We start from the raw sequence: 17,224 nt of genomic DNA on the forward strand, positions 1-17,224 counted from the left end.
GAATGCTACCACATGCTGACAATTAGACCAGTGGTGGGAATGTGAGCCATCACAGATTGAAATGAGGAGGTGTAATTAAGACATCTGTTGTGCTGTATTTTCTGACAATTATTCCCATTAATTTGCACGTACTTAGTGTACAAACTCTTCCATCATGTACAGCATCAGCTTCATGGGAGTAAATCCTATAATAATAATAATCCTCGCATTTAATACAGCGCCTTATCACGTCTTTGAGAAGTCATTTCACCCACAAAATATACAGTCACTACACTTTACAGCATATCCCGTGAAGCGCTTTGAGACGTCCCAAAGATGTGATAAGGGGCTGTATCAAATGCAAGGATTGTTATTATTATCTCTAGTTCTGAAAACAATATCTCTGTCAAGAACTCAAAACCCCAAAGCAGGGTCCCTTTCGGTTTCTAACCCCATTGTTGTGGAGTCCTGTGGCTCAGTGGTTAGAGCACTCGCTTTGCAAGCGGGACACCTGGGTTCAATTCCAGGCAGAGGGCCAAACCTTGGGCAAGTTTCCTTACTCCACACAGAGCCTAATAATAATCCTCCAAAACCCAAAACAATAATAAATTGGTCATTTTCAATCCATGACTGTTTGTGGGACATTGCTGTGCGCAATTGGCTGCCGCGTTCGCCCACAAATATACAGTCAATTCACTTTACAGTATATTCTGTGAAGCGCTTTGGGACGTCCTCCTGACGTGAAAAGCGCTATATCAAATGCAAGGATTATTATTATTATTCCTTGGTGTCTGTGCCATCATTGCTGCTGGTATATCAGGTATTTACTTCTGTATCTACATTGAAATCTGAAATGACTTGTCAAAATCACTTTCCCCCCAAGCAATAACTACTCCAGTATGAATTTTATATCTATATTTAGAAGCGCGCAGGGGTTAGACAGCGACATTGATGCAGCAAGTTGGAGCACCAATGTGCAGCCTGTGAGCACGATAAGAGATTGAACCAATTTCTCACTCTGCTGAGTTCCTAATTACAGCGAAGGTGCCCAGCGAGCGGAGTCACCAGGACTCAGCGGGCAAACAGGCTGCTCGCTTTCAACTCGCTGTTACCAGCCCAATTCCCAGCCCTTGTTGGTGAGGACAGACTTCACAGTTGATCACAATTACACCCAGATCAATGAGCTTTCAAGATGAACACCCAGCTCCTGTTAACCCTACAAACCAAAGCCCTAACTAACGGGGAGGTTGGACAAGCAGCAGGAAAGCTGGCCAGACAGCACTCTCTCTCTCTTTCTCTCTCACACAATAGCAAGCTGTGTGGGTTTATCTGGTTAGACTCCAGCAGTTACCCCAACACACACCCTGGGCTCCCCCCAAGCCTTGGCTCTCACCAACCTGCGTCTAATATTCTCCAGAATTAGGTAAACAGGGTGTGTCCCTCCGGGGAGAGAGAGAGAGCGCATTCCATTCCAACGATCTCTCTCTGGGATTTCCACGTGTCGGTGGGAGACATGGAATTCTCAGTTTGGTTTGGAAACTCTTAAGCAACGGTGATGGGTTTCCACATGTGTCAGACACCCGGCTGACCAAAAACATAATTCCAGAGAACAGCTTTAAGACATCTCAACAAGGTGATAAGGCGCTATATCAAATGCAAGGATTATTATTATTATTAGTCTATCACTCCTCAAACAGAGATGGAGTATTGCTGTGTCTGTACAAGCACACGTTGAACATTGGATACACTTAAAAAGCGAGTTGCAGCGAGCAGTTCAACACTTGGAACAAGTGAATAAATATTTCATTCCATTATTAACACCATCAAAAGGCATTATACACATGAACAGTGCCAAATGTCGTGTTTCTGAAGCACTCGTAAAAATACCACCACAAGGAATTAATTTACACGTAATTCACACATAATAAAACACATATTTACAGCCAGACTTTGCTAGCTTAATACTTATAATAATAATTAATAATAATTATATCCTGCTGAGCAAGCATCACAACTATTTCATTTCATTTGCTGTACAGGTCCAGTGGTTTATAAATAAATCAATCATATTAACTGGAAACGTTGATGATAGTATTATTGGAATAATAGCTACTGTATTCCTGTTTCCCCTGTTTTATTGGTGTTACTTAAATGCCCTGAAGTAGGCACCAAAGATTATTCATAATAATACTCCTGGCATTTAATACAGTGCCTTATCATGTCTTTGTGGCGTCTCAAAGCGCTTCACAGAATATACTGTAAAGTGGATTGACTGCGTATTCCGTGGGCAGAATTATGCGTTTTACACTAAAATGATCCAGAGGAGGGTTGAAGTTATTGAACGCTCTGTTCAAGTTCAATATCTAAACCCCAAGATCTTACACAGCCCAGAAACAGGGGTTTCGAGCCAAATGCAAGGATTGATTCATTCCCCCCTTTGCACTAACTTCAGTGTTAAATACACAAGTTAGCTAGTTAGTTGGGTAGTTAGTTAGTTAGTTCGCGAGTTAGCTACCAAGTTCGCTAGCTGCTTCAGGCAGGAGGGAATATTGGTTTGTTTGTTATAGTTTTTTACGGTTTGGAAGTTGACTCAGAAACTATTGATTTGTTAGGCCTCCCCTGGCAGGACATAGACCACCTCGGCTCACTCCAAAAAGGACAAATTCTCATCATTTACAAAAGGGAAAAGGGTTCACTTCTAAACAAGAGACACACAAACCCCTAAATATACCTCCCACAAGATTAACCCAATGTTAGAAACTCTCAGACAAACAGCTTCCTCCCCAGAAGCAAAACATTATTTTCTAATTTACCCCACACTATCAAGGTGCTGCCAAGGATTATTATTACCTTTAACAACCTGAACCTTTGTAGTTGTTATTGTTAATGTCACTTCTTTTATTTTTTACCCTGAACCTGTTAAAAAAATACAAAAAGCGACAATAAAATTTGGATTTCAACTTGAACCAGTGAATCGCAGACCAAACAGCAACAGCACATTGGGGTATTGTTACAGGCGGTTAGTTTAAAGAGAGAGAGAAAAAAGGGGCAGTCAGTGCCAGAGGAATAATAATAATCCGGCATTTAATACAGCACCTTATTAGGTGTGCAAGACATCTCAAAGCACTCTCACAGAATATACTGTAAAGAGAATTGACTGTATATTTTGTGGTCGAAACACAGCAGCCGATTGTGCACAGAAGTGTCCCCACAAACAGTCGTGGGTTGAGTGACCAAATTATTGTTATTATTCACTAAATGAATAGCCACATTCAGTGATGTTTATACCACGTCAGTGATCCCTAGATCTCTGCTCACCCCACATTCCCCACAAACACAAATAGAGTGGAATCAAACCCACATGAAATGCTAATAATAATTAGTATTATTCTTATTAATCCGCATCTCACACAAGGCAATAGAAAACAAACCACATCAGCCTCAGTTGTCTTCATACACATTATACAGTAGGCAATAAACTCAGCAAAGTGTGAGGGGAAGGGAAATGTGGTCACTCACCCTCCTCACAGCCATTCAGCCAGGCAATAGCCAGCAATAGGCAACAGCCGCAATAGGCAACAGCCGCAATAGACAGGCAGAGACCCCAATGCCTGACTCTCTTCTCTTGTCTCTCCCTCAGTGTGTGACTCTGGCTCAGGAGCGGAGTGAACGAGGCTCTGTCTGTGTCTCTCTGCTGACACAGCTGAGCTGCAGTGAGTCTCGTTAGCCAGAGAGAGTGCAAGTGTGTGTGTGTGTGTGTGCACAGGTACCACTCCACCTGTCCCTGGGAGTGGTATTGTCCAGCGTGCGCTTGGGGGGCTTTCTCTGTCTGTGTGTGTGTGTGTGTGTGTGTGTATCTGGGGGGAAGGAAGAAGAGGAGAAATCTTGCAATGGTTGGGGAGAATGCTGTGTCTGACAGTTTATAACATGAGGGAAATCCTGTGGAGGGATATTTAAGGGTTGTGTCTCTTGTTGAGAACTAGTGGCCTATTTTTCCCCATTCTGTAAATGATGAGGATCGGCCCTTTTTGTATCTGTTTTGAGGCATTATTATTAATGATCCTTGCACTTTGATATAATAATGATCCACCTTATCAGAGCTTCGAGACGTCTCAATGCGCTTCACAGAATATACTGTAAAGCAAATTGACTGTATTTTTGTGGGCAAAACACAGCAGCCAATTGTGCACCGCAGTGTCCCACAAACAGTCAGGGATTGAGTGATCAAATCAGTATTATTTCTCAATTGATTTGAGACATCTTGAAGACATGTTAAGGCACTGCATCAAACGTAAGAATCATTATTATTATAAAAGGTCCAATCCAAATACGCAGCAAGCCTTTAACTAGTTTAGTTAGCATTTCAACTATTTTTAACGGAGTGGATTTAGCTGTTTTATGAACGATTTGTTGAAAAATCATAAACGTTGGACACGAAGATTTTACTNAAAAAATTGGTTTAACAAGTAGATATGTACATGATAAGACATAAGGCGCTGTGGTAAATATCAAATGCAAGGATTATTATGCACATTTGTACAACAGTTTCGCCCACAAAATAGTCAATTCACTTTACAGTATATCCTGTGAAGCGCTTTGAGACGTCTCGACGACGTGATGAGGCTCTGTATCAAATACAAGGATTATTATTAACCACCACCACCAACAACAACAACAACAAGATTGCATTTATAGAGCGCCTTTCACGTCGGGAGGACGTCCCAAGGTGCTGGACAGTTGGGTCGGGACCCGAGCAGTGGGGAAATGGTCAGGGTGAGGGGAGGGAAGGGAGGGAGCGAGGAGGGGGGAAATGGTGAGGGGAGGGAAGGGAGGGGGTGAGGAGGGGGGAAATGGTGAGGGGAGGGAAGGGAGGGGGTGAGGATGGGGTAGAGAGTCGAGAGTGGAGCTGAAGGCTGAAGGTCAAAGAGAAAGGTCTTGAGACCGGCCTTGAAGGAGGAAAGGGAGGAAGCGGCGAAGGCACTGGGGATAGAGTTCCAGAGCCTCGGGGCTGAAGGCCACCGATGGTAGGGCGGTTGGGGCGGGGGACGTGGAGCAGACCGGAGCCAGAGGAACGGAGGGTACGGGCAGGTAGGTAAGGGGATAGTAGGTCGGAGAGGTAGGAGGGAGCGAGGCCGTGAATGGCCTTGTAGGTGAGGATGAGGATCTTGAATTCGATCCTCTGGGGGATGGGGAGCCAGTAGAGGCGAGCGAGGGCGAGGGTGAGGGCAAGGACGAGGGTGGGAGTGATGTGGTCGCGGTGTCTGGTGTGGGACAGTACACGAGCTGCAGAGTTCTGAATGACCTGCAGTGTGGAGGGAGGTGGCGGGAAGGCCGGCGAGGAGAGAGTTCCCATAGTCCGGCCTTGAGGTGATAAAGGTGTGGACCAGAGTTTCAGCCGTGTGAGGGGTGAGGTAGTGCCGTAGTCTGGCGATGTTCCGGAGGTGATGGAAGGCGGTGCCAGTTGTGGAGCGGATATGAGGGAGAAAGGACAGCTCAGGGTCGAACAGAACCCCGAGGTTCCTGATGGCTTTGAGAGGTGGAGAGTGCGGAGCTGATGGTGTCAGCGCCTGAGGTGCGGAGGCGCTGACGTGAGCCAATCAGGAGGGCCTCGGTTTTACGCACGTTGAGCTAAAGTTGTCTCTCGTCCAGGACTCGATGACGGACAGGCAGCTGTCAGGACATCGGGGGTCGTGGAGTTGAGGGTAGAGGAGGAAAGGTAGAGTTGGGTGTCATCCGCATACATGTGGGAGTTAACCCCATGTCTGCGGATGATGTCACCAAGGGGGAGCATATAGAGGGTGAAGAGGAGGGGACCGAGGACAGAGCCCTGAGGGACACCACACGAGACAGTGCGGGGGGTGGAGGAGAAGCCATTCGTGGAAACAAAGTGAAGTGAAGAGTGGGAGAGGTACGACCTAAACCACTCAAGGACAGGGCCTTGAAGGTTGAGGTGGGAGGACAAGCGGTGGAGGAGGATAGAGTGGTCGACCGTATCGAATGCTGCCGATAGGTCGAGGAGGACGAGGAGGCAGAGGGAGCCCTGGTCACAGATGGTCAAGATGTCAACCAGTTTATAATGTTCTGCTGAACAGTACAACAGCATCCTCTGTTGACCAATTTAAGACATAACATACCATCAAATTGCACTTCTGCTTATTTTATTGTCTTTCTCTATAAATTTGTTTAATAGAATAATAATCCTTACATTTGGTGTAGCATCAGGACATCTCTAAGCAGGATATACTGTAGAGTGTAGTGACTGTTTTGCTGGTTTAGGTTTTGTAATCTTCCTTCATTGCCCAATGAGATCCTCAGGATAGCTGGTGCTTAATATTAATCCTTGCATTGGAATCAGCGCCTTTTCACGGCTTCGAGACATCTCAAAGCGTTTCAAGGAATATACTGTGAAGTAAATTGACTATATTTTGTGGGCGAAACATGGCAGCCAATTGCGCACAGCAGCGTCCCACAAACAGTCGTAGATTGAGTGACCAAATTACTATTTTTTTGAAGGTATTATTACCACCGGAAAGTGATCCGCCAATCGACTAACATCCTGGTTTCTATTTACCACTAAGTAAACAGAAGTGTATGGAGTAAGGAAACTTGCCTACGGTTTTGCCCGCCTGGGAATCGAATCCAGGTCGTCTTGCTTGTGAGGCGAGGGCTCTAACCATTAAGCTACAGGACTCTACTGCATCAGCTGAAATATTTTTAATTGCTCCACTGCTTTCAACTTTAAGTTGTGGATCAAAGCTTTCTCTTGGCAAAATGACCTGTTTCAGCGCATTCCAGAGGAGCTATCAGATACATTCCTAGATATTTTGAGCAACCATGTAGATCTGAATGCTTTTAGGTTCAAAGAAATACACAAAACAGTTTAATTTACCTTTACATTTATTGCTTAATTACACTTTTAATATAGTATATTTTCCATCAAAAAAATACTGCAATTGAACTGTCAATACCAGAAAGTTCGTTACAAAATAGGTGTGGTAAACAGCAAACTGCAGCAATCCATAACTATCTGTATTAAATAACATTGCTGACTATAGACAGTTACTTAATTCTTCAGATATTAGGGTAGTCAACCAAAAATAGAGGATGAAATTTATTGTCTATTTGCTCAACCTGCTTATTCCAAAACTTCTAAATCTGAAAAAAGGCACTTGACATAGTCTCCTTCTGGCAAATATGTAGCATTTTTAATTGAATTTCTATACAAGTTCTCCAAAAATACTGCTTATACCAGAAATTAATACAAAGATGTTAGTTTTTGAAAAATAACAATCCTTACATCTGATACAGCGCCTTATCACGTCTTTGCGACGTCTCAAAGCGCTTCACAGAATATACCGTAAAGTGTAGTGACTGTACATTTCGGGGTGAAATACGGCAGCCAATTGCGCACAGCAATGTCACACAAACAGTAGTGAATTATTCTTTTTGAAGGAATTATTATTATTAGCCCCATAAATTAGTCAGATAAAAGAACGCCAAAATATTAGCTGATGAAACAGCTTGCACTAAGACAACCGATTAACAATGTGAGGCTGAGATTCCGTTACTTTTCTGAGGGGATAAAATGAGGGTTAATCTTAATGGGCAAAAAACAAAAAGCTGATCCAGACCTGATCCCCCTGGTAAAACAGTAAGTATATTCATCTCAACATTTACATCAATATTTCTGTTCAAACTGTTGTCCTTTTTCCTTGCATACTCACGCACTCTTTGTTAAGTGTTTACTGGGAGAAATGTTTGCCGTTTGAATTCTTCCTGAACAACTAAGAATCTGGAAAACAGACATCTATTCCAAAATATTATCCCAATTCAAATAAAGAACAACAATCTTTCACTCAAATTAACCTGAGATCCTGCTCCACATTTCCTCTCAGATCAGCTGTACATTTACCTGAATCCAGCTGCGCAGTATAGGTTGACAAACTCTGATTGTTAAAAGTTTTAATCCAACTATTTTAGCGCAATGGTACTTTTCATACAAGGTTTAAGTTAATTTTAGATGAATAGAAATGGACTAATCTAATGAACAAGCCTGTGTTAACAGAACATTGACACGCTGAGTGTTTTTATTTGTTAAACGTGTTGAAATCGGCAAACAAGGTTATATTGGCGTTGCAGCAATGAAAGAATTATTGCCTTTTCCATCAGAATAAACAGCTTGAATGAGTCCAGGCACTGCTCCTTGCTCCATCAGAAGGTCGCACGAAGTCTCTTATTCTCTTCTCGCAATCGCTCGTTCTCTGCTACCAATGCTTCATTTACAGAGTATCTCTCCAGCAAACCATGGATCTCATTCTACAAGTACAGCAACAACACGACATTTACACAGAGCCTTTCACATCGGGCGGACGTCCCAAGGCGCTGGACAGTCAGGGGTTTGGACCCGAGCTGGGGGTTGGGATCAGGAGGGCGGGGAGGATGGGGGTAGGAGGGTGACCGAAGGTGCGGTCGAAGAAGAGGGTATTGAGACCGGCCTTGAAAGAGATAAGGGAGTGAGCGAGGCGAAGGGACTGAGGGATGGTGTTGCAGAGGGCAGGGGCAGAAAAGCTGAAGGCTCGACTGCTGAGGGTGGGGTGGGCGGGGGAGGGGAGCAGGTATGATAAAGCGCTTTACCAAATACAAGGATTATTATTGTATGATCTGAAGTGCATAGTTCTGATTGTTCATTTACCTGTTGGATTTGGAATTGTTTGATCATCTCCAGTTGCAGATTCACCACATCTCGATGCCAGGCGTCTCTGGTAATATTTAAAAGTTCAGATTTTCAGTATTATATATTATTGTAAAGTACATTCAAAATGTCAAAATGTTTTGAAGCAAAGCTGGAGCATTCTCGACATCATTTCTAACGTTAAATTGTTCTAAATTCATCCCTTTTTCTCTCTAAACCTCTGGCCTGTTCCACGTCCCCCGCCCGGCCCACCCCACCATCAGTGGCTGGGCCTTCAGCCTCTGCCCCCACCCTCTGGAACTGCACCCCAGTCCCTCCGTCTCACCCCCTTGAAGGCCCGTCTTAAGACCCTCCTCTTTCACCGCACCTTCGATCACCCTCCTAACCCCACCCTCCCTGCCCTCTACCCCTCCTGAACCCAACCCCCAGCTCGGGTCCAAATCCTGACTGTCCAGCTCCTTGGGATGTCCTCCTGACGTGAAAGGTTTTGTGTAAATGTAACTGTTGTGGTAAAGTACGGAGCTTCATATTTCTAAAATGCCACAAAAGTACAATTCCATCTCCTTGAATATAATCTTTTAAAAAAAACATTTTTGGCATTAAAATTCCTTACCTGTAATCCTCCAAGGTATCTTCTATCATATTCTTAATTAATTGGATTTGAACCGATGTTAATTGAGGTCCTGACCCATCGCTCCCCAAAGTATTGACAATTTGCTCAGATACGGTCAGTACTTCTGGCACAGCTGAATTTGTCACCCGCACACCTGCAACAATCAACACACAAATAACTGCAGCTCCAAACACTTCTAGAAGTTCTTTAGAATTCTATTCTACTTGCTGATGACTAAAAGCAGAATACAATTTCACATGCCCTGGTACAGCGTAGTTTGGATGAATGAGCTTTAATCTTTTAATAATAATAATAACAATCCTGGTATTTGATATAGCCCTTCTCACATCTTCGAGACGTCTCTCAATGATCGACATGGGATACAAACAGTCATGGGTTTCCACATTTCCTTACGCCAGGCTGTCAAAAAAAAAAGCTTGGTTGTAAATGTTAATGGCTTACCAGCTATAGGCACGTCGTTCAGTGGGGAGTTCTGAGGCTGCTGGATCTCTCTTCCCTTTCTTTCACACACATCAGGTGTTTTTATCAAAGAGGATGTTAATGGGATTCTCAAGACCCCAGAATCGATATTGGAAGAATTGATCTTGGCCAAGAAATTGACATCTTTATTAGGAAACTAGAAAATTATTTCAAACATAAATAGCATTTAATTCAGGAAACCTTTAAAGGATTGAAGTAGGACATCAAAATTAAAATTTAAAATCAAACATATTCACTGAAGTTTGGATCAACTATACCAACATTACCTAGTTATAATAATAATAATCCTTGCATTTGATACAGCTCCTTATCACATCACGAGACATCTCAAAGTGCTTCACAGGATATACTGTAAAGTGAATCGACTGTATATATTTTTAATGAAACGCGGCAGCCAATTGCTCACAGCAGCGTCGCACAAACAGTCGTGGATTGAGTGACCAAATTATTCTTATTGAAGGGATTAAACTATCCCCGGAAACACAATCCACCAATCGACTAACAACCGGGTTCTATTTACTGCTAGTGAGCAGAGGCGTGTGGGGGTAAGGAAACTTGGCTATGGTTTCGCCTTGCTAGGAATAGAACCTGGATCCTCTCACTTGCGAGGAGAGTGCTCTAGCCACTGAGCTACAGGACTCCACTTTACTAAAAATCAATCCTGTGCAAACTCCACGATGAAAGTGTTGATGTCTCTGTTAGAATATAATTACCTGTCGGCCTGATTCTTTCGAGTCGGGTTTTGCTACGTGGATTTTGTTAGCTGTTGCTGTTGTAGTCAGCTCGTGAGTTTCATCCTGCTCCTTAATTGGAGGAGATATTAAGAGTCGCAAATCGATACTGTTCAGACGTGTTTTTGTACTGGCACCGACAGGATTCCTTCTCGTTGAAAACATACTGTTAAAATGGGGTAAAAACTCCAAACCTGAGAAAGGAAATGCATTTTGAGTCATTTGATAATAATAATGCTTGTATTTGATACAGCACCTCATCACGTTGTTGACATGTCTCAAAGCGCTGCACAGGATACATTGTAAAGTGAATTGATTTGTGTATTTTGTGGGCAAAATGCGGCAGCCAATTGCGCACAGCAGCGCCCCACAAACAGTCGTGAATTGAGTGACCAAATTATTGTTATTATTTATTTTTGTGAAGGGATTATTAGGCCTGGAAAATCAATCCGCCAATCAACTAACACCCAGGTTCCTATTTACTGCTCGGTAAACAGAGGTATGCGGAGTAAGGAAATTTGACAAAGGTTTGGTCCTGTCCAGGAATCAAACCCAGGTCCTCTCACTTGCGAGGCGAGTGCTCTAACCACAGAGCTACAGGACTCCCATAACATATTATGTCAAAACATGTGTCCTCAGGAACTAACTTGAGGACGTTTAATACAGAAGCTACCTGACTTTCGTGGCTGGAATCAGACCCAGGTGCCAGTTGCATGAGGACAACTCCTTACTTGATATTTCTGTTTGTAAGTTAGGCAAATCCATTACTATTGATAGGATTCAACACATCATACCATCTCCTCTCCCCACGCTGTCTTCACTTAGTGCTGATGCTGTCGTATCTACAAACCAGAATTCATAACAATAAATAATAATTCATGAACAATAAATAGATAACAATAATCCTTGCATTTGATACAGTGCCTTATCACATCGAGACGTCTCAAAGCGCTTCACAGGATACACTGTTAAGTGAATTGACTGTATATTTTGTGGGCGAAACATATATATATATATATACATCCAGAGAAAATGTGGAAAATGGCACATTTAAAATACACAACACAAAAGTACAGTTCAAAGTAATCTGAAATCAACTTACCATCTCTGACTGGTGAGAATATATCTCCAAAACTGTTTCTACCCACGGATTCATAGATTTTAGAACTGCCACTATTATCTGCTGTTTTGATATTTTCTGTGTCTTTGGAAGGAATGATGTCGAGACTGGTACTGTGCTGTAATCCTGTGAAATAAAGTACAAATTGCAAAAGGTGAATTTTAGCTAAAAAAAAATTTTTCAATGTACAAATCAACAGATTCCACTGACAGCCCACCCCCACCAGATCGTTTTCTGGGTTAATAATCCCCCCCAAAAAAACATGGTCACTCAATCCACGACTGTTTGTGGGACACTGTGCGCAATTGGCTGCCATGTTTCGCCCACAAAATATAGTCAATTAATTGTACCATAGATTCTGTGAAGCGCTTTGAGACGTCACCATGACGACCAAATTGTACTTATTCTTTTTGAAGGGATTATTATCCCCAGAACAGCGACCCACCAATCGACTAACAATCGGGTTCCTACTGACTTCTAGGAGTAAGCAAACTTGCCTACGGTTTCCCTATGGTTCTATTCTGAACCATAACCTAATACTCTAGTTAGACAGTTCTACCTGTTTCTTCTGGATTTCCTGCAGCTCCTTTGTCTTCCGCAGCAACAGAAGGTCTGACATCTGGAGTGCTCAACTGCCCAGTGACGGTCGGGATATCTTTTACATTGTTACTGCACGCAGCTCCACTGTTCATTTTAACTGACGTCCTCTTACCAGCTGCGTGGGACAGTGCAGTTGAAGATTTATTAGCCGAACCTTTTAAAGCATTTGACTGGAAGACAAAGAACAAGCTTGTTAGAACCCAGCGAGTTCAGCAGCTGTCGGTGCAAGGCTGATGTATTTACACAAGTTTCCACTACAGAGATTGTTAAAGATTAAATCATGTTAATATTGTTTTGCTATCTATAGCTCCAAACCGAGCTGCACCTTAGCTTTCCCACTGTTTGAATGTAAAACCAATGCATAGGTCTGGTTATCTACGGGAGGGGGGAAGAGCATAAAAACAATTGATCAAAACTTGCCTTAACTGGTTGGGTGGTCCCAGAGCAATGAGGTTTGAAAATTAACACTCAGCTCCTGGTAACCCTGCAGGCCAAAGCCCGAGCTGGACAAGCAGCAGGAAAGCTTGGCCAGACAGTGATATCAATGGCAAGCTGTGTGGGTTTAGCGGGTTTAGCAGTTACCCCAACACACACGCTGGGATCCCCCCCAGCCTTGGCTCTTGGCTGCATCTCTCCAGAAAGAGAGAGAGCACATTCCATTCCAACAATCTCTCTCTGGGATTTCCATGTGTGGGGGACGCATGGAAACCTCAGCTTGGTTTGGAGACTCTTAACCATGGTGATGGGTTTCCACATGTCAGACATGACCAAAAAAAGACACGTCACAGATCACTACAGTCAAGTGTAGGTAAACGTGGCACCCGACTGTCTGCTAAGTCCACACATGTGGCTGCCACTGGTACCGCAAATTACCACAAACTGTCATAAAGTGAATCATCAATTAATCGGGAGAATTGTTGGTGAGGACACAGAGAGCTTAGCTTCCCTTCAAATGTTTGAATAGCGTCATGGAATTTTAACATCTACAATAACTCGCATTTATTTATATAGCTCTCTATACAAGTGTAATCTTGTTGTTGTTGTCGTAGCTCTCCTCAGGCAGGGCAGCGTCCCAGAGCGCTTAACAGTGGCGGAGCACAAAGTTTTCAACCACCTCATCTCCTGGCTTTACACTGAGCTGGAATGTAATCAAATCCCTGTAACCAAAGAGCCCGACACAAACTCACAGTCATGGCTCTCACTTGTGAAACCCTGCAGCCCCACAAGGTATAAACGAGTATCTGTGCAAATATATCAAGTAAAGAGAGGAAATTAGCCGCTAATTAACTTTGACATGCATAATGTTTCATCACAATCACTCCATGGAGGTCACCAACACATTCACTGCTCCCACTGCCAATATCATGATTGACAATGCTGTTTGGGATTGAGAGGTTATCAATGATAGTTTCACCCACGATATACAGTCAATTCACTTTACAGTATATTCTGTGAAGCGATTTGAGACATCTCAAAGACGTGATAAGGCGTTGTATCAAATGCCAGGATTATTATCATAGTATAATCTTCAGTGATATTTTAATCTTTTCATTGACTGGCCTATTGGATTCACCCAGAAACTCTGGAACTTTCTCCCCCAATCCCTCCACCTTGCCCCCCACCCCTCCCCACTTTCAAATCCTGCCTAATGTATTTAATAATTGTTTTCCAATAATAACTCGTTTATTGACTAGAATGAGTGAGTAAAAAAACATACATTTTAACCATTACTTAGTAAATAACAAATGAGTTTGATAATGGAATCTGAATATAGTCGACTTACCTTAAACTGTGCTGAGCTTTGCTGAAATTTTAAGCATTGGACTGGTTTTCTGTGGGCAGTGACAATTTTTAGTGGTGAGGTGGCCAATCGTAAATCATAGATATAAATTTTCCCCCTGATTGTTCCTACAGCCAAAGTCGCTCCATCAGTCATAAAGTCTATAGCGGTCAAAGGAGATTCAACATAAATATTCCGCAAGATCCTACGCAAAAACAAAATTTAATCAAATGTCAAATAAATGCATAAAAATGAGCTAAAAGGATTAGATTACAATAACCTACTGAACTGTTTTTGTTGTACGTGTCGTTTCACCCACAAAATACACAAACGCTACACTTTACAGTATATCCTGTGAAGCGCTTTGAGACGTCTCGAAGATGTGACAGGACGCTACATCAAATCCCAGGATTATTATTATTATATCACTCTTTAACGTTTGCTCTAACCAAAAGTGTGGTTACAGTAAACCATTGAGAAAACATTTCAATAACTATAAGATTTTAGTGCTTCACTTAAGAATTAAATCGCAATCGACTGACAAACATTAGAAAATAGACTCACATCTTGCTGGACGTATCGTAGCAGATGATCTTTTTATCCAAGCCAACAGTGGCAAAGAGCAAGTCATTTACTGGTGAGAAACAGAGCCTGGATGCTGGTGCGCTGTGGGCACTTTTGAAGGAATGGTAAGGGACTTGTGTGTTCACATCCCAGAGAGTGACAGTGCCTGTATCGTGCACACTTCCCAGTAAGGATTTCCTATAATTTGAATACTTTAGGTCCTGTACAGGCTGAAAGACAAAATAGACATTGTGTAAAGGGCAATGAACTGAGATTGAGTCAGAGTTATAACAAATAATAATAACTGCATTTGATATGGCGCCTTATCACATCTTTAAGATGCTTCAAAGCGCTTCACAGAATATACTGTAAAGTAAATTGATTGTATATTTGTGGGCAAAACGCGGCAGCCAATTACACACAGCAGCGTCCCACAAACAGTCATGGATTGAGTGAACAAATTATTATTATTTATTTTTGAAGGAATTAATTATAATTATATAACAAGAGCTATACCATGTTTTAAGAAACATCTGAGTTAATATTGTACAACATACATTTAGAATCATGTAAACAATATAATTGTCAGAGGCACCTCATTGTGGTTTGGATCGGTTTGTACGGTGCCTTCTGGTTGCAAATTTAAAAGTGATTCAATATTAGCAGATTGACAGATAATAATAATCCTTGTATTTGATATAGCGCCTTATCACATTTTCGACACGTCTCAAAGCGCTTCACAGAATATACTGTAAAGTGAATCGACTTATTTTGTGGGTGAAACGGACATTTTACACTATTAGTTTTAAACCTTTCACTGTTAACAGCAAAATGATTAAAGCAACGTTTACTTGGGATTATAAAACAGTGTTTGAACTTGGGGTTAATAATTCATTATTTTTTTGTCAAAATATAAGTTAAACTTAGACCGACAACAGATCCATGTTGGTGGGTTTGCCCATAACAGATTGTGGATTTTTAGATCATGTACAATTACAGCTAAAAACAATTCTATGAAAACAATCTCAATTTAAGAACTTGCTAAGAATTTGCTGACGAAAGAAGACCCAGGTCTGTCCAGTTGGCCTTCCACCACCCTGGCCGTCATTTGACACGTCATGTCTCAAACTATATACTGTATCCCCAGATATCGTTTTCCAACAGAAATCTATCATTGATTTCAAAGATTGTTGTAAAAAGGCAGTAGATACCTCAGCATTTCCGTGGCCAAACGGAGCACTGGAAATATTGGTTGTGATACTATGTAAAATGATATCACCACTGTGAGAGCCTGAAGCGATGTAATTGTCATTCCAGTTGAAAGCTACACAACTCACTACATCTTTGTGATCCTGAAATACAGAGAGCATTCATTAGCACAAAATTGACCACAGACCACATTTCACTTTATTCATGTATTTAATTTTTATCTCCCTCAAATATTAAGTTCCCAAACAATGAGGATATAACATGACACAGTAAAGAAATGCATTGCTGAACACAATACCTTTAAATTTCGATGCAGTCTCTTGGATTTTATATCCCAGATATTTACTGTGTTATCAAGGCCTCCGCTCACAACAGACTTGGAAGTAGAATTCAGACTTATACACGTCTGTTTTTTCTGTAGAAGTAACGAAAAAAAAATCCATAAAATGTTTCTGCTGAAAAAAGAAAAATGTCAACTGTGCATCTGTAGATTAATGACAGAACTAACTTCTGACTTCAAAACAACGCTCAGTGATTCAAGTTCATTTACACACATTATACATAAAATGTTCTAATATTAAAAACAATATGGTTGGATCCAGTCACATTGTCCAGACTGAGGGGGAGATGTTTGTCAGGTCCGGGGATCAGTGGAAACGGGGCAAAGGCGGGTAATTGGAGTTGACGTACAGATCAACCATGATCTTATAGAATGACGGGACACGCTCGAGGGGCTGAATGGACTCCTCCTGTTTCCATATTCCCAATGTGATCGTCATACAAGAATAAAAGAAAATACCTACCTCCTCCGCAAGATTTTTGAAAGGAATCGGGGTGGACTTGCAGGACGTTAGGGCTATTTTATCACCACTGGATGAGGCACTAACCAGATACTGATGTGAAGCAATAGTTAAGGTAACTGAAAAACTGAAAAACCAAGCAAGTTATTCCTCTTTGTTTACCCAGCTACAATATAGTACAAACACCTAATTATAACAAACCTGTCACTTTCTCACATTAGATTTAATAAAATAATGCTAATGAATACTTTAAATCAGCCTCAAAAGTTTGTGAAGCATGAATGAACCAAAATGGGGGGCTTGGGGAGTGCATAATAATAATTCTTACATTTGATACAGTGACTTATCAGGTCACCTAGACATCTCAAAGCGCTTCACAGAATATACTGTAAAGTCTAGTGACTGCGTATTTTGTGGGTGAAACGCGGCAGCCAGTTTACGCACAGCAGCGTCCCATAAACAGTCGTGGAGTGACTGACCAATTTTATTTGGGTGATTGTTGGCCAGGACACCGGGAGAGAGAAAACCCCCTCCTTTCAAATTGTACCGTGAGATCTTTAACATTCATTTAGGTAAAATAGACTGGAGAATAAGATTAAGAGGTAAAAATGTAGACCAACAGTGGCAAATATTTA

General features: G+C 41.9%; 1 protein-coding gene across 2 annotated transcripts in view; it reads right to left on the reverse strand.

The window, feature by feature from the left end:
• Positions 1-6,858: 6,858 nt before the first annotated feature.
• Positions 6,859-17,224, reverse strand: part of nedd1 (NEDD1 gamma-tubulin ring complex targeting factor) — a 12,398-nt gene continuing 2,032 nt past the window's right edge. For both annotated transcript variants that reach the window (XM_007909055.2, XM_007909052.2), the window contains exons 3-15: positions 16,593-16,687; positions 16,088-16,204; positions 15,792-15,932; positions 14,581-14,810; positions 14,020-14,221; positions 12,196-12,406; positions 11,619-11,762; positions 11,311-11,358; positions 10,499-10,710; positions 9,747-9,921; positions 9,285-9,438; positions 8,672-8,738; positions 6,859-8,295 (exon numbers count right to left, since the gene is read on the reverse strand). In XM_007909055.2, the coding sequence (XP_007907246.2) occupies positions 8,191-8,295; positions 8,672-8,738; positions 9,285-9,438; positions 9,747-9,921; positions 10,499-10,710; positions 11,311-11,358; positions 11,619-11,762; positions 12,196-12,406; positions 14,020-14,221; positions 14,581-14,810; positions 15,792-15,932; positions 16,088-16,204; positions 16,593-16,687 (1,901 nt within the window). In that variant the 3' untranslated portion in view covers positions 6,859-8,190. The remainder of the gene's footprint in view (positions 8,296-8,671; positions 8,739-9,284; positions 9,439-9,746; positions 9,922-10,498; positions 10,711-11,310; positions 11,359-11,618; positions 11,763-12,195; positions 12,407-14,019; positions 14,222-14,580; positions 14,811-15,791; positions 15,933-16,087; positions 16,205-16,592; positions 16,688-17,224) is intronic.

This window comes from Callorhinchus milii, unplaced genomic scaffold (assembly GCF_018977255.1).
Source record: "Callorhinchus milii isolate IMCB2004 unplaced genomic scaffold, IMCB_Cmil_1.0 Scaffold5, whole genome shotgun sequence".
NCBI lineage: Eukaryota > Metazoa > Chordata > Chondrichthyes > Chimaeriformes > Callorhinchidae > Callorhinchus > Callorhinchus milii.